The sequence below is a fragment of the Phoxinus phoxinus genome, assembly GCF_949152265.1.
Source record: "Phoxinus phoxinus genome assembly, chromosome: 25".
NCBI lineage: Eukaryota > Metazoa > Chordata > Actinopteri > Cypriniformes > Leuciscidae > Phoxinus > Phoxinus phoxinus.
In genome coordinates this window covers 19133664-19151084 of record NC_136900.1, presented here as the reverse complement: position 1 = coordinate 19151084, position 17421 = coordinate 19133664, and the positions used below count along the sequence as shown (strand labels likewise).

At 37.5% G+C, this 17421-nt stretch overlaps 2 protein-coding genes across 4 annotated transcripts; both read left to right on the top strand.

Annotated features, from left to right (window-relative positions):
* Positions 1 to 143: 143 nt before the first annotated feature.
* On the top strand, positions 144 to 8507 carry iqub (IQ motif and ubiquitin domain containing). Of its 2 annotated transcripts, none has more exons than XM_079604481.1 (12): positions 144 to 477; positions 1467 to 1601; positions 1746 to 1913; positions 1988 to 2163; positions 3450 to 3605; positions 3699 to 3909; positions 4546 to 4721; positions 4993 to 5163; positions 5253 to 5429; positions 5888 to 6136; positions 6759 to 6944; positions 7588 to 8507. In XM_079604481.1, the coding sequence occupies exons 1-12, from the start codon at positions 294 to 296 to the stop codon at positions 7753 to 7755; spliced, it is 2157 nt and encodes a 718-aa protein (XP_079460607.1). In that variant the 5' UTR covers positions 144 to 293; the 3' UTR covers positions 7756 to 8507. The 2 variants fall into 2 exon arrangements, with proteins under 2 accessions (XP_079460607.1, XP_079460608.1); XM_079604482.1 differs by having other exon boundaries at positions 1994 to 2163; positions 7588 to 7883.
* Positions 8508 to 10348: 1841 nt separating this feature from the next.
* slc13a1 (solute carrier family 13 member 1) lies at positions 10349 to 17075 on the top strand. 2 transcript variants are annotated; one of them, XM_079604483.1, is made up of 15 exons: positions 10349 to 10585; positions 10857 to 10985; positions 11119 to 11255; positions 11359 to 11546; positions 11651 to 11690; positions 11786 to 11846; positions 11935 to 12092; positions 12240 to 12359; positions 12840 to 12935; positions 13894 to 13995; positions 14126 to 14220; positions 14308 to 14402; positions 15190 to 15351; positions 15444 to 15581; positions 16153 to 17075. In XM_079604483.1, the coding sequence occupies exons 1-15, from the start codon at positions 10493 to 10495 to the stop codon at positions 16285 to 16287; spliced, it is 1749 nt and encodes a 582-aa protein (XP_079460609.1). In that variant the 5' UTR covers positions 10349 to 10492; the 3' UTR covers positions 16288 to 17075. The 2 variants fall into 2 exon arrangements, with proteins under 2 accessions (XP_079460609.1, XP_079460610.1); XM_079604484.1 differs by having other exon boundaries at positions 15444 to 15640; positions 16100 to 16211.
* Positions 17076 to 17421: the final 346 nt, after the last annotated feature.

Sequence of the window (17421 nt, the reverse complement as noted above, 5' to 3'; positions counted from 1 at the left end):
TTTTACTGAAGTAATCCCTTGCACACGCTTTGCGAATCGGTTCAACCAACTCATTAAAAAGAATCGGCTCAAGAGATTGACTCATTTGCGAATCGGACATCACCAGTGACACAATGGTTACCATAGCAGCGGCCAAACACTGTCCAGACTCCAGTCATTGTAAACCTAAGCTCTACTCTTTCATTTTAAACGTTAATAAAGACTTTTCCGTCAAATTGCTTTTAAGAATATCAGAGGTGAACGTGCTATTATTGAACTTTAAGGTTTGACCGTTTAGGTGTGAGAAATTTGTCATGTCAGAGCAGGAGAGTGAAACTGAACCCGCGGAGCAAAGAATGTCACAAGAAGTCATTCAGACAGAGACTGACCTTCATGAGGAAGATGATGATGCTGAAGACCAGAGACGTCAAGACGATAGAAACCAACAAGGAGGCGAAATAACTTCCTCCAGTGATGTTGGGAACTCAACAGCAACGGGTGAAATATAATTCTGCATTTTACCCCAGCATTATACACTTAGAAAAGTACTATGGTAACGTTACTATGGTAAGCATGGTCGGTTTGGGCATAGTAACATTATCTTGGTAATACTGTGTTTTTTCTTTGACATATTGCTCCATACAATGGATGTCAATGTAATAATAATACATCTTGATCTTATCATTAGTTATCAAAAAACATTTTGTTTATTAATGCAGAAAAATATAACTATTAAGTTAGATGAAAAAATTCTAAATGAAAATTAAATATGTTAGCCTTGTCAACTTACTGAAGTAACGTTACATTTGTTGGTCACACTTTAGTTTGAGGAACACATCACTAGTACCTATGACTTTTGCCTCAATAAACTCTTAATTTACCGCTTATTATTAATAGTTAAGGTAGTTGTTGTTGGGGTTAACTTTAGGTATGGTGTAGGTTTAATAGAAAAGTTCACCCAAAAATGAAAATTCTATGGAGGTCAATAGACTTAACCATCAACTGTTTGGTTACCAACATTCTTCAAAATATATTCTTTAGTGTTCAACAGAAGAAAGAAATTCAACAACTTCAGGGTCCTAATAAACAGCCAATATAGTAATATGCAAGTGAATACGCAAGTAGTTAAGAATTGGTTTCTAAAGTGTTACCAGTTTGTTTAAGCAATAAAACTGAACATAAAGTGAAATAAAAATAAAATCCGAAATAGAAAAATAAATACAAATACAAATTTGAATAAAAACTGTAATAATATAATAATACCAAAATAACTCTGGCTTGGAATACCAAGTAAACACCATGGTATTGAAATATGGAAATCATTCAGTAGTACTGTGGTAAAAAAAGAAAGAAAGTGGTATTATTACCATACATTACTGTTCCATAGTACCACCACAATTTTTTAAATAAATATTCAGCAATTTTTTTTTTGTATATTCATATTAATATTTATAATTCTAATGCAATTGTATTTCTTGTTCTTCCAGTTAAGATATTGCTGATGCCAGAGAGGCACATGATAACGGTGGCCTTCACTATTGGCCTCTCAATCCTGGATCTGAAAAAACACTTCAGCTTCAAGCTGAGGGTCCCAATAGACATCATACAAATCACTCTAGACGGTAAGACACAAAAGATCGTCCTTCATAGGAGAAATCGTGGAAAATTTGTGAAGTATAAAATAATGCACATTTACTGTGCAATGATGTAAAGGACACATTAAAAGTCTCTCAGATCTTTTTAATTTACTTTTACTTTTTGTCTAGAAAAAAGTGTAGATGATGACCAGACGCTGATGGATATTGGCGTACAGCCACATGGGATGGTCCAATTCGAGATGAGCTCGCTAGACCCGGAGAAGTACCCCATGAGACCAGACAAACCACAGCAGGAGTACAACATGCCGGATGTCATCACTGTCAGAGTGCAAACAGGTACAGACGAACTTATAGCTGACTAAGGCATTATGAGGATAGATACGTTTTTGTGACAAGTTTCTGGCTTTAAGACACAGAGACATATCAGGACGTGGTGGTAGAGATAGAGAGAGCCACTCGCGGGAAGGCATTTTTGGGAGGATTCCGTCATACGGTGACCAAAACTGAGTATCATCATGCTGCCGTACAGACGATGCCTAAGAAGAGGCCTGACAGGAGCATTGAGTCCTTCAGCAGGGATACACAGGTGCACGCACACATACACACTATACAATGGAGTGAAGGACTTCTTGTGCAGTAATAAAACCCATTAAATGGACAGAACTTTCATCTCTTTGCATCATTTTTTATTTAAGTTAAATTAAAGGAACTGATAATTTAGCAGAAGGATGGCAGATAATGATATAGTGATTCATTGTTTATTGTTTATAACACACACACACACACACACACCCACACACACACATAGAGACACAAGTAGTTAATCTTCAGTAAAGATTTTTAGAAATGACGTAATTGTTGAGAAAGTTGTTTCCCATAAATTTTTATGATTTATCACTTGTGTGATTTATCACAAATGTCAAGACAATTTAAACAAATGTCTGTAGAGAAGCGCTTCCTGGACTCAAGTAAATAAGCTCTAGGTGCTCTTTGGATAGAAAAAACATGTAGAAATCATCAGGAACATCCAAGGCACTCTCTTTGGAAAAGTTAAAAAGCCTTTATTTCTATGGCTTGGTCATAATCAACACTATTAAAACACTCCGACGCGTTTCGGCATACAAGCCTTCGCTCGGGAGTGAATTTTTAGAGAATCTTATTTATATATTATTTTGCCAAAATTACAGTATTATTGACCAATTATAATTGGGGTAAAAAAAAAAATATATATATATATATATATATACAATATAATATATATTAACACTTTTGTAATCCAAATCAGGTACTATATATTATAATACAAAACTTATTTTGTTCTAAGTTTTGATGAATAAAATACATATTCCAATGATTCTGTCTTTTTCACAAAATAAATAGAAGCACACTTGTGGTCATGTTATATTGTGAATAATAATCATGCTTCATAACCCCAATTAACACTGACATTAAACATACCATTCAAACATTTGTAGTCAGTACAAATATTGGATAAATCAATGTTTTCAACCTTAATACTAATAGGAAATATTTATTGAGCAGCAAATCAGCATATTATGATTTCTGAAGGATCATGTGACACTGAAGACTGGAGTAATGATGATGAAAATTCAGCTTTGCATCACAGGAATAAATTACATTTTAAAACATATTAAAATACAAAACAGTTCTTTTAAATGGTAATAATATTTCACAATATTACTGTTTTTACTGTATTTTTTATCAAATAAATGCAGCCTTGGTGAGCATAAGAGACTTCTTCTAAAAACATTAATAAATCTTACCGACCCCAAACTTTTGAACAGTAGTGTAGATTCAAATCTTAGACCAATTTGGACTGCAGACCCCTAATTTTCTTTGCCATTTAACCAGACGGTGGAGTTGAAACACCAGGATCAGCAGTGCTATAGGAACGCCTCAACTCAGATGACCAAAATCGGCTGTTATGTGTCCAACATGGAGGACAAGCTCATCGCCCCAGGGACTTACATCACTGCAGAAGAGTATCACAGCAAGAGACTGAGAGCTGTACGTTTGTTTGAAGGGGTTGAGAGAGAATTGCATTCATTCTGTGCATTCGCTGTTCAGGACAAATGCTTATATGTATATGTTTTTCCTTAGGTCATTACACTACAGTCACATGTCAGGCGCTGGCTTGCCAAGTGTTTCACAGACAACTTGAGACAGGCTAAAGAGCAGCACCTGGCGTGGATGGCAAATGAAAAGAGAAGGAAGAAAGAGGAGAAAGAGCAGCAGATCAAAGATGAATATCACCGCAGGATGAACCCGGAGTCGAAGAGAGACTTTGATCTGCTTTATAATGCCTTGAAAAGTGAGTGTGTGAGTGTTTTTAGCTTACTACAAGCAGCAATGCTACTAACTTAAAGGCGAAGAGTGGAGTTTCTGCACCACTAGAATCACCAAATGGAAGTACAAAAATAATGGGTCACAAGTGTCTCTGAAAAAGAAACACACGATCACACAGATAGTCCCGCCTCCAAAAACTCGCCATTGGTTGAAACAGTGTTGCTATATCAGGCTAGTCAGGACACTCAGTCAAACCAAGCAATTTTCAGTGTTTTGCAACTTTTCAAGAACATCAACCTATAAATTAGTTATATTTACTCATAATATCTTCTACAAGCTACTGCCTTTTTTTGTACAGTATATTGCATCTGCAACTTTTTAGTCAATTGGTGGGTTCAGCCGGTTCATGCAAATGAACTAAATGGTTTGTGTCAGATAAATACTGCTGTGATGGAAAAATGTGTTAAATAATATCAGCTGATATTTATGTTTTACGAAATACGTTTAAATATTTAAAGCTTTTTTTTAAAGCTTCATTGAAGTTGACTACATTGTAGTTGTTATGATATATGTGTAGATATGGAGGTATGTGTTGTAATGTGTGCAGTGATTTGGATATAAGTCAGTGTGATGGTCCTTATTCTTCATCTCTGTATGTCAGAATGGAGGATAGAGGAAGTGGAACGCATCAATGTCACCTTATCTGGTGCGGAGAGAAAGGCAGCGCTGTGCGCTCTACTGGAGCAAGAGACCCAGTTCATCTCCTCCATAGAACAGCACAGAATGGCTGCCGGCACGAGGAACCAGGATAAGGCCATACAAGCCTTCCTCAACAAGGTGCCAATCTTTTGCTAATCGGCTGTCTCATCATGAACATGCTGTATTGTTTTAGAGCAAAACCTTTGTTTGGTTACAGTGCAAGAATGATTGAATATGTCTATTTGATCTGGAAACAAATAGAGCACACAATAATTGTTATAATATTACTTTCAGAGAGAGCGAGAGAGAGAGAGAAAACATTTTCTTTAATCTAATATCCTAGCATCCTCCTAAATGCAAAACACAAATGTCAAAATTTTAAAGATGTTTGTTTTTGACTTCTCTTCAGTCTGCAGAGCCAAAGAGATGGCGTGCATTTGACGGGAAGGTGACACAAATGGACACCCAGTTCACCATCAGAGCCAAGGAGCTGCGAGACCTGTACAGTAGCGTCACACAGGCTCAATTCACAAAGGACGAACGTCTGGATGTGCTACTCACTCTCAAACACACTGTGAAGGCCAGTTCCAGATCTGTTGTCCAAAATATAGACAAAATATAAACACATTATATTTGCTCATCTAATTTTTAAAATTTATTTGTGACCAGGAACATAAATGCAAGCTAACACAGGACATAGTGGACTTGATTGACAGGGAGATGGACCTGTTGATGAGGGGTGTGAAAAAGAGCAACCTGGATGGGTTGAGAAAGAGGATATCAACCCTCTTCCTCCAGTACATCAAAACCCCTCCGTTCAACCCTCAGGTGTCCAAACTTCTACGGGTATGTGGCTAAAACTGTGTTGTTGTCGAAACTAACTCATTCGAGTCTGAGTCAAGACCTTGTCCACATGCTCCCACGTCTATGACAACATCAAGACATATATTTTCATGTTTCATGGTCATCCTTCAGTCAGAGACCATATTTTTATTTGGTGTTGGTCTTGGTCTTGGTCTAGGTCCTTTGAGTCCAAGTTTACGAACATATTTTCATAGTCTTGGTCCTCAAGTCTGAGTCCAAAGACCATATTTTCATGGTCACCCTTTTCTAGTCTTGGTCTTAACTTGGATTCGAATAAGTTGGTTTTGACTACAACCCTCGGCTAAAGTTAACCCTGTACTATAAAGTTAATATGAGATTAGCTGTAACATCACTTCCAGTTCTCAAGATACTGAAATACAACTTAAGTTTTGGTTGGTTTTCTCACTCTTTGAAGCTAATATTTACCCTGCTCTCCACAGGTGCCTCAGGATCCTGCCGACCTGAAAAAGAACATCTATTTGTGTCGTGGCTGTAATGAGTATCAGTCATGCACTGACTTCGCTCTGAATACTAACGCATCTGCAGTCGGCCTCTGTCACCGCTGTATGGAGTTAGACAATGAAGCCCGTCAAAGAGAAGACTTCTCTCTTTACAAGAACATTCTCAGATGCTTGCGTGACGCTGAGGCCGAGTGCAGCCCAGATGCCAAAATCACTTACCTGCTGCAGGTAAAGTTTATGCATGTGTTGGCGATTCATTTTTAGGGCATGAAAAGAGCCGGTTGTTTTCCGTAAAACCTGCACCAATGAAATCAGTAGGTTTAAAGGTGCAGTAAGTAATTTCACATTTGTGTTTTGCGCACTGAATTTAGTCTACATAAACAAATAGTACATGACTTGACTCCTACTAGTGTGGATGTGTGACGTTTTTGCTTATTAACTTGTGAAAAACCCTGTTGGTCATGTGATTTCAACATGGCCACCAACAGGAAGGACAACCCTTATGTAGAATAAAACCGCTTTTTCTAGGTTGACTTTCTAGAAATGACTAGAGAGCTGGAAAAAATCATTCTGACAGTGATTCAGTTTCTCTGTGCCGTTATCGTTATAGCTGTGGTGTGGACTCTGCTATTCTCTAATGTTGAGAACGATTTTTAGAACTTTATCGTTATCTTTATAGTTATAGGTATATCTCATGTGAGTCAGCATGAATTTTTTTAAATATGTGGAATGTAAATTTTTTGGTGGAAAATGCCAGAAACTATTGCTTAGTCCACCTTTAATAGAATAGATTAAGATGAATGGAACACCAAGTTAATGCTGTGCTCAAGACATTTACTGTCCTCATTAGGAGCAGGACCTTCGGTACCTGGTGGATGTACTTTGGGGAGCTCAGTCCGCTTTGAGCGGCTGGAAAGACCTTCATGATTTAATGCTGGTGCGCTGGGAGAAGCATCTGGACTGGAGCCCTTGGAACTGCATCCTCCTCACGAAGGACGAGGCCGCTGCACATCTGAAACTGGAGAACATCGAGAAGGTACTGCGGCTACAACTGCTTTTGAATGTCTTTCACACTTCGAATGATTAAACGTCAAACCGCAACTCAGTAATTTATATAATAGCAGATATTTAAAGGGATAGTTCACCCAAAAATGAAAAATCTGTCCTTATTAACTCACCCTCATGTGAATAAAAGACTAAATAAAATCTGTTCATCACCCAAAGCGATCGAGTGTCTTGGACTAAACCGCTCGATTCGTATAGATTAGTTTTATGAACTTTTTGAAATGATAGTTGCGTAGTAGTTGTGTGTCAACGGAGGGACAGAAAGCTCTCATCAAAAATATCCTCATTTGTTTGGAACGAAATGATGGTGAGTAATTAAATAATTAATTTTAATTTTTGGGTGAACTATCACTTCAATAACTAGTAGACTAATCTAAGTATTGAATAGTTGAGTAAAATTTTTTTAGAGGTGACCAGAGTGAAAACCTGTGCAGAATATTGTAATATATAATAAAGCTTTATCTGCCAAAACTCTATAATCGTGACTATTCACTGTGCACCAGTCAAAGCTCCATTTTAGAGATGGTGTTTACATGTTATGCATATACAGAACACATTTATCTCTGCCACCACTTGAACCCCACCATACAAATGCCCGCTGTTTTCACTTGCAGGCATACGATGTGGTAGTTATCCATAATGTCAAGCAGAAACACGCACTGGCCAGGAAGTATTTCTCTCAGATACCTGCGATGGCCGAATGTCTGCACAATGCCGAGATTCAACCTGGTGCCCTCGGCAAACTGCTGGTCTCCCAGCCCATCACCAAGGCCACCAATTAGAATCGCTAAGAGACTACCCACAATCCTGTGGGGTGCTCAGGGACATCTGCAGCTTCACTATTTCTCTACTTCGGACAGTTTAAGGGTTCTTCCTCAAGATCGTTTATCGAATTTGAATATCTTATATGGTAATTAAAACCGGGAGTTATTGGGCCTCTCTCCGTTTTGTTTTCCATTCATTAGGATCATTCATTAATGTTAATTAGTTATCATTTGGCAGTAAATGAGCAAGTAGTAGTGTGATTTTTGATAACTTCTTTAGTATTTTGTAAAATACTAATTGGTAAAACAAGCAGCAACACTACAATCCTGTGAAAAATGCAGCATTAGCATGTTTTCCAGTGTTAAACTTGAGTACAAAAGCTGCATGTAAAAGGGAGATCAGACAGATAAAAAATGAAAATCCCTCCATGATTACTCCATAATGCCACACAAGAATGAATTGAAACATTATTTCCAGGAACACTTTGAAACCCTTAAAAAGCTCAAGTTCAAGATGCTTTAATTAGGCCTTTGCAAATGATATATAGCCTAGATCTAATCAGGAGGTGAGCAATCTAAGATCTGCAATTATAGGAAAAGGTCAAGAACCTCCTCCTGCGTTTCCTTTTGAACAAATGCGAACGAGACCACCAGCACCACAGGACTAACGGCTAAAAAGAACGACTAGCGATGAAAGGTTTGAGTTTTATTTCTGTCCCTCCATGACGTGAGTTTATGAGATGAGCTTAATAAAACTGTTTTTATTAGACATTTGGCTTATCATGTTCTTTGGCAATTGGCACAAACCTTATCTCTGTCATTCAATGATCCTGTAAGGAACAATACTTAATCAAACTTCAGAACTGATAACAAAAAGGCAGCTAATAGAGTAGTAGAGGATAAATGCGAAAAAACAAGTTGGCAAATAGGACTAAAAGATGCATTTGTTGTTGATCGGTTGTAGTGATGCAGATGAAAGAACATCAAAGATCAAATCACTTTTTTGTTATTGAATTAGAGGAATATCAGCATTTTTTCTTTTTGCAGGTTCCTGCGTCTTTTAAAACGGTAATGCTTACTGTTATCCTGCTTTAACAAAGAAAACACTTTTGTTTGCGGAAGTGAAGGTATTATGAAAAAGAGCAACATGAGGTTGTTAGGTTATTGTTCGATCTTTTCGCTTAAGTTGTCTGTGTATGAATAAAGTAAGTCAAAGGTAAGTCAAGCTTTTCTACATTTTTTTTTTTCCAGTATTGTGCAATCTTTTGTAATCTTTGGACAGTGGAAAAGGCTTTTGATCTTTATAATGCTCATTGATAACTAATTAGTGGAGTTTTATGTAAAATCTGATAGAGCTGTTCTGTTTGCTCCTTGAGAAAGCTTGAGGATTGCGATTAATGTGTAATAGTACAAGGGATATTGTTTAGAGGATATAGAGAGTGTTCTGCACCGAGCCCAAGTTATCCAATGATGTTTCAAGGAAACACCATTTTGCATTTCAGATCCTTGGTAATCCTGACTGTGAAATGACAATAAGGGAGGTCATGAAGTCATAACTTCAACAAGCATCAACTAACCTCGACACCTTCAGACAGATTTGACATTACAGATGGTCATAGGCCAGCTCTTTGTGACTTTTTCCACTGGATTTTCAAGTTTTCCATTGGCACATTTTACATTATATGATTCACAAAGTTGTGAAAACCTTTTTCCGCCTCAGTTAAAAATAAAAAGGCAATTGTGAGATAAAGATTAAAGTAAGAATTAGATCTGTAAGAAATAAAGTTGCAATTTTGAGATGTAAAGTTGCAATTACGAGAAATAAATCTTCTCTAAATTGTGAGATAGTACTTTTGCAAATGTGAAAAGTCATGATTATACATAAATAGTCACAACTGTAAGAAATAAAGTCGGAATTGTTTAGAAATAAATAACAATTGTGAGATGTGAAGTTGCGAGTCGCAATTACGAGATATACATTTGTAATGAGACATAATTACAATTGTAAGATACAAAATCGCAATCGTAAGAAAGTCACAATTGTGAGATTTTGAGTGTAAATTCAAAATTATGAGAAATATTGTAAATAATATTTTTATTCAATAATTTTTTACTGCAAGTCAGAAGGTTTTCATACAAAATTGTGAGCATTACAGTAAAACCTTGAAAGAGATAAGAGTTAACATATTTCTTTTCATTTTAATGTATTTTTCTTTTCTTTTTTTCTTGTATGTTTCCCAGAGATCAACTTTGAATTCTTTGGAAACAAACCCCAGTACGGATTATCGCCTGCTGTGTGATTTCTGAGAGTTTGTGTTTATGAAGTCTCCCAGGTTGTTGTTTAACAGACCCCAGTGCCAGATTAGGGCCCAATATGGGGAACGGTGATGACGTTTGCTGTTAGGAGAAAAAGGTGTGAATTCCAGGTCATTGTCTGTGGAAATGTCACGTTTCAGTGGGTTTACTGTATGTTTATCATGGTCTTGCTTTTATAATCTCATATGCAAATTTGTTGTTAACTTTGGTCATAAAATATAAATATAAATGGATCAGGTTAGGAGGGATTTACATGAGCTGACTGGCTGGATACTAATCTTAAAGCTTAATCTCCATGGCCATAAGGGTTTATGACATGCCCGGAATGGACCAGTAACAGTGGATGCGGATGGCACCAGGGCAAAGATTAATCAGCGGCACATTATTTAAAGGCCAGCATAAGACAAAGTCCCTTAGTTGACTCCGATTCAGTCACAGAATGAGGCGGCTTTCTTGGAGCTTTGTGAAGCCCCTAATCATCATCAGCACACCATTGGCATTGCTACCGTTGCCACTGGTCATCCAAACAAAGGTTAGACATGCGAGAATCACATGTGCAGAGACTTTCTATATGGTCAGCTCTGAATGAGAATAATGTAATGTCTTTTCTTATTATATTATATTGCATGTTTTCTGAAATACTTTTGCACATCTTTTTTGCCTTTGAAATGTCTTTAAAAATAACTTTGTCTTTTTCTCTCTCATCACTTTCAAACAAAAGCTAGTTTTTACAAAAAGACATTTTGATATACATTTGTCTGTTTATCTTCTGAATGGATACAAACTGATTTCATGTCCACTAGGAAGCAGAATGTGCGTACATCCTGATATTAATGGCTGTGTACTGGATGACGGAGGTCTTGCCTCTGTCTGTGACGGCACTTCTCCCCGCGCTGCTTTTCCCTCTTTTTGGGCTTATGAAGTCCTCCCAGGTACACTTTCCTGAGCTAGTTGCTTTACTCTTGGAAAACAATCTCATGGAAACCTGACTGCAATATTTCTGGACTACTAATGTGGATAACTACTGCAAACACAAGATGTCATTGACAGGCTATTTTTCTTTAGGTTGCATCTGTATATTTCAAAGACTTCCACTTGTTGCTTCTTGGGATCATCTGTCTAGCAACATCCATTGAGAAATGGGGTCTTCACCAGAGAATTGCCCTCAGATTGGTGACTGCGCTTGGAGTCAACCCTGGCATGTAAGACTTTTATTTTATTTAGATATGTGGGATGTTGTGATGATGTATAGTAGGATCGACCTGATGCAAACACAGCTTGTTTACTGTGAAATGTGTTTCACAGGTTGATGCTGGGGTTCATGGTTGGCTGTGCTTTCCTCTCCATGTGGTTGAGCAACACCTCAACTGTGGCAATGGTAATGCCAATTGTGGAGGCAGTGATCCAGCAGGTTTTGAATGCAAATGAAGAGGCCAACAAAGACCACAAGGGGGCGTTAAGTGGCATCTCCAACCCTGCTCTACAGCTTGAAGGTAAGTTGGTGCAGCTTTCATTTAACTTAATCAATAAATTATCATTTTAACCTTTAACCTTCTAGTTAAAAGGCCAACATTTAACATTAAACATCTGTTTTCAGATATTGAGGCCCAGTGTGACCAGTCTGAGAAGATGAAAAGGTAAACATGTATAAAATTATCAAAAAAACAACAACAAAACAAAACAGAAAATGTATTTTAAGACTGAATGAGATTTGTTTTTGGTACTCTTATAGCATTGAAGCAGGTATTACGGAGCAAGTTCAGACAGCTCCTGAAGAACCAGAAACTGTTAAGGTCAGTAAAGCACACTCTGACATTAAACTCACAAACACAAAATCCTTCTCCTTACCTTAATATAAAATGGTATTTCTCATTATTTTAGGCACCAACTCCACCGTATAATGGGAAGTACAGGACCCGTGAAGATCACATGATGTGCAAAGGATTGTCACTTTGCATTGCCTACTCTTCATCAATTGGGGGGCTGACCACATTATCAGGAACATCCACAAACCTCATCTTTGCTGAATACATCTATCAGTGAGTTCAGTACTTACCTTTAAACTGATGTGTGCAACTTTATTAGTTTTAGTGTATATTGGTCCCATTGTTTCTACTATATTATCTGATTTGGTCAGTCTATCCATTTAAACTCAGCATGCTGTGCACTTTTGTGACCTTCCTCAGGTACTACCCAGAATGCACCATCATTAATTTTGGAAACTGGTTCGTGCTTTGTCTTCCCATCTGCATAATTATGCTGATTTTGTCATGGATATTCCTGCATTGGATGTTCCTTGGTTCCAAGTGAGTGATCGTAATGTCTTCTATTCAATAAGTCGTTCCCTGACCCCCCTCTGTCCCTCATTTTTACTGTTTATTTCCAGATTTCATTTAAATTCATCATTTCAAATCACGCTGCCATTTGCATTTTTCCCACCTCACCACTTCAGCTTCATCTATGTGTCTTCAATCTTCTTCATCCTGCTCTGAGTCTCACTCACAGCCTCCCAATCTCATCGCTCTAGGTCGGATAATCATGTTTCATTGAGCAGACTTTTTCATCTCACAACTGCCAAGATTTTCTTCTTAGAATCACTCACAGAACATGGACGCATGGCGTCACGACAGAGATGTGATTGTTTGCATGCGTAGTTTAAATGTTTTTTTGTCATATACAGAGATTTCAGTCAATTCGTCCACTCAAAATTAACTACATGTATGCATTGAAATGGCAGTGAATGAACCAAACAATAAAAGTATATCTGCTACTCCATTCATCCCTAGCTTTCGTGCCAGTCTGTGCTCCAAACAGCGATCCGAAAGGGAAAAAAACACTGCCAAACTGCTTCAGGATCAGTACAACTCACTGGGGCCCATAAGGTTGGAACTCTTCTTTTATTTTATTTTTTAGAAGGCTCTTAAAAGTGTAAAATTGACTTTTTTTCCAGAAATATAAAAAAAATAATAATGTATTTGTCCCCATGTATTGCTCAATGGCATGTTTTTGGGTTAGTTTTTCCCCCCTGAACAGTGGGAGACCTATTCATACAGTAACACTTACCTTTAAATGTTAATGTGCATTATGTGTTAACATAATAGAGTGTGCAATTTGGGCAAGGTTTGAAGGATTCCGAGACCTGATTACTGTATGTCTTTATTTTTTTTTTTATTACCATAGATTATTTCTTCTTAAAGGGGTCCTATTATGGTTGTTCTCTTTTTTTCAACTTTAGTTAGTGTGTAATGTTGCTGTTTGAGCATAAAAAAGATTTGCAAGGTTAAAGCTCAAAAGTCCACACAAAAGGGAGATATTTTATTTAACTGAATCAAGAACAGACTGCCAGACTGGGGATAGAGGTGCTGTGATAATATCAAATACATGAAAAATAATGTTTTATGAACAATCAAGCATGAAAACATATTCTAGTACACTCCAAAAAAAAAAAAAAATCAAGACTTCGTAAAAGGGCATAATAGGACCCATTTAAAACTGGAATACACCACACAACTTTTAATACACTAGGCATCATGCAGTTGCTGCCATTAAAAATGGTGCATAGAAAAACTGGGCATTATTCCCTAAATGAGTGTGGATTGTTGTGTCTGAAGACAACAAACTCATGCAGAAACACGAACCTCGTAGCTAGGAGACGCATGACAAATGAAAACAATACATGCTTTAAGATCGGCTCAAAATATCAAACATGTCAACTCTGACTGTTCAAAATCTGCAGACTGATGCTCTGACTTTTAGCAACTAGATGTTGTCGTGTTTAGGACAATGAAATGCTTGAATTGCTGACCATTTCTCTATATCACTGTTTCTCTTCTGATCCAGCTCCCAGGAGATTATCACCTTGATCATCTTTATTCTGATGGCAATATTGTGGTTTACGAGAAACCCAGGTTTCATGCCAGGCTGGTCATCACTGTTCTCTGAGTGAGTGTATTCATATTTTTCAACGTTTTTTTTATGTAGATTTACAGAAAACTACTGCACCTCAGAAGTCATCATTCAATACTTGTCTTTAGACTTCTTATTTATCCTTTGTATGTTGTTATTTCTTCAGCCAACCAGGTTACGCTACGGATGCCACTGTAGCACTGTTGCTGGGTTTCATGTTCTTCATCATCCCTGCTCACAAACTAAAAGCAGATCACTATGGTATGGCTTACTCATTTCCTTTGTGCATGTTAGAGGCTCACTGTTAGCAATTTTGTTTCTGATTAACGTTGTCGATCCCTGTGACAGAGGCCTTGATAACGTGGAAGGACTTCGAGGCCTGTATGCCATGGGAGATCGGTCTGCTCGTGGGCGGCGGTTTTGCTTTGGCTGAAGGAACAAAGGTAGGATCATGATTTAATGGAAACTCAACTACATCTGTAAGAGAAAAAAGAGAAATGAATATAAAAGTGCTAACCGCATTAATAGATGAATCAATTACTGGTCCTTTTTACAGGCCTGGATTCAATTAAACAGGCCAGTCTAATTCACTGGTGGCTTTGGACAGACTTGGACAGCTCAATTGCTCCTTTTACTCATCATTTTAAAACATTCATTTCCTTGTAGAAGAAATAAATGAAAGACAGATCACATCAAAGCCTCATAACAGCGTGCAGCCCATTAACGTCGCGAGGAGAACAACAATTTTACTGTGTCACTCTCAGTCTGCTTTGACGTCCCATTTAAGCTAATTACATGCCTCCATTATAAGACTGGCACTGAAGCACGTCGTTTCAGCATAACGGCTCCTTCATGTCAGTCGCAAAAACTGGAAACAAGAGCGTCTACTTCTTAATATTCTCCTGGTGTAGGTATGCTGGGGTGGGGTCTTATCATCAAGGCTCCAGCGCTGTTTCAATACAGACACCCAAATGTCATGGCAAGTCCAGTCTTTAAAATGTTCAAAGCAGAAAGGGTGACTACTGTGCTGCATTCTCCATATGCAATATCAGGCTGTCTGCATGCCATATCTTGACAAACAGCTAAATTACGACTCCAGACTCTGTTGACAAGCATACAAAGAGATGTTGTTACAGTACATTTATCAAAGTTCATGAATATCTTGGTTGGACACTTTCACTCACCTTTCAAAGATGATCTGACAATTTTCCTTTATTTTTCACCCGGCAGATTTCTGGTTTATCGTCTTGGGTTGCTGAATTGCTGACTCCCTTGGGAAGCCTTCCTGCTTTAGCTACTGTCACCATTGCCTGCCTTATTGTTACCACTATCACAGAGGTGGCCAGCAATGCTGCCACAACCACAATCTTTTTGCCAATACTGGCCTCCTTGGTACGTGTTATTTCAATATAATGCCAAATATAATGAATGTTACTTTCATGTCACTTTTTTGGGCTATTCTCATCACAAATGATTTTTGTCAGGCTGAGGCAATTGGAGTCAACCCTCTGTACATGCTGGTTCCCTCGGCCCTGTGTGTGTCCTTTTCGTTCCTGCTTCCGGTTTCTAATCCTCCTAATGCCATTGTCTTCACATACGGTCATCTTACAAGCATGGACATGGTGAGTCCCTAGGATTTTGTTCTTGTATTTTACATTGTAGATTTCATAATGTATTAAAGGTAGGGTAGGTCAGAATTGTCTAAAAAAAAACTTTTATTCAAATTTGTTTAAACTGTCTTTATATACCAATGCATAATTAAAATGCAAGTACTCTGAAATAGATAGTATAAAAAACCGAGTGGCTCTAGTGTATTTAATCTTAAATAAACACAGCTCATTAATTCCATTCACTCCCACCTAAAAACGAGTGCGCGACTGCGCGCACGTGGGCAGAGCCAGTAATAGCGGCGGTAGTCATGGCGACGGAGAGTGACAGTCGCGCAAGCCAATCCTGTGATTCGTCCCGAATGTAAATAATGAGCTGTGTTTAATGAAGATTAAACGGTCTAGAGTCACTCGATTTTTATACTCTTTTTATCAGAGTACTTACATTTTAATTATGCATTGATATATATAGAAAGTTTAATCAAATTTGGTAAAAAGTTTTTATATAAATCCTACCTACCCTACCTTTAAAGGTAAATACTTGTATACAGTAACTAAGCTTTGAATGGTTTCCTTGTCACTATAGGTAAAGGCTGGGCTGGGCTTAAACGTTATAGGCATTCTTACAGTCCTATTAGCCCTCACAACATGGGCTACACCTCTGCTTAACCTGGACACCTACCCAGACTGGGCACCAGTGCTAAACAACACTGGAGTATGACCATCAATGTGAAAATCATAGAATTGTGGACAGTTTAGTTCAAAAGTTACACGGGATCCCTCACAGTTGGCTGAATTGTTGACAGGGCAACTTCCACAATCCAAATGTTTTACTTGTTTGGATCACTTGGACAAGAAGGTATAACCAGCTTGCCCTAAGATATACAACAGACTGAATGCTTTGGGTTCCAGGAGATGTTCGGTTTGAACGTCATTGTTTATATATTTTTGTATTATAAGCAGTTTTATTAATCTTTGTGATCATGCCAAATTTGTAATTCCTTTTGCCATTTATTCTTTTGAGGGGTTCAAATAGACTGGTAAACGCTGCTTAAAACATGATGCTTTGGTGAATAATGTATGTGCACAATTAAACAGTGCAATGTTTATACAAAATGTATTATATTAAGAATATTTCTTAAACTCTAAGAATTTGCATGACAGGGTTAGTCCCGTCGGTAAACATAGCACTTAATGTTATATATGATTGTATATTTTTGTTATACTCTAGCATGTGTATATATATATACAGATAAGTGAACTGTATAAGTAGAATGTTGAAATTACACTGTGAACAAAGGAGTAAATAACAGACAAAATATCATGTTCAACTTTAGACACTGATCTTATCACAGACTTGCACATAACAGTGGCCACCAGATAATAGCTATTGATTTTAGGCAAGTTACTAAAAGTAACCAAGTGGCCATTTTTACCTTTTGCTCCTGTTGAGTTTTAAGGGCATCAGTCAGAGTATTCAATAGTTTTTTAGTTCAGATAACAAAGACATATTTTGTTTTTTAAATTTACAATGTGTTTTTGTTTGTTTCAATACTATTTTAAAATTCACCTGACAGAATACTGCACTTTGAATGGAAACTCAGCGATGATTTTGGTTAACATGTATTGTTCATATGTGCTCCTTGTGAGATGTTTCTTGTTACGACTAAAACCGTGGGACAGTTACTTTTTGTCTGTGTGTTCTTTGAGAATTTTTTATCAATATGAGTCCATGTGGACACAACACAAAGTCAAGTCAGTCTGGAGTGGACATGTGCTTCACTGTTTATGCAAGAAAAACAACAACATTTAAATAATATACAACCAGAACCATTCATAGTCATGTACTAGCGGG

What these genes read in the sequence shown, in the direction of transcription:
- slc13a1 (XM_079604483.1), top strand. Translation starts at nt 10,493, where the DNA reads ATGAGGCGGCTTTCTTGGAGCTTTGTGAAGCCCCTAATCATCATCAGC. An exon ending in GGCTTATGAAGTCCTCCCAG is followed by an intron (nt 10,986 to 11,118) that starts GTACACTTTCCT and finishes ATTTTTCTTTAG; the next exon opens with GTTGCATCTGTATATTTCAA. An exon ending in CTTTGGCTGAAGGAACAAAG is followed by an intron (nt 14,403 to 15,189) that starts GTAGGATCATGA and finishes TTCACCCGGCAG; the next exon opens with ATTTCTGGTTTATCGTCTTG.
- iqub (XM_079604481.1), top strand. Translation starts at nt 294, where the DNA reads ATGTCAGAGCAGGAGAGTGAAACTGAACCCGCGGAGCAAAGAATGTCA. An exon ending in CATACAAATCACTCTAGACG is followed by an intron (nt 1,602 to 1,745) that starts GTAAGACACAAA and finishes CTTTTTGTCTAG; the next exon opens with AAAAAAGTGTAGATGATGAC. An exon ending in AAATCACTTACCTGCTGCAG is followed by an intron (nt 6,137 to 6,758) that starts GTAAAGTTTATG and finishes TGTCCTCATTAG; the next exon opens with GAGCAGGACCTTCGGTACCT.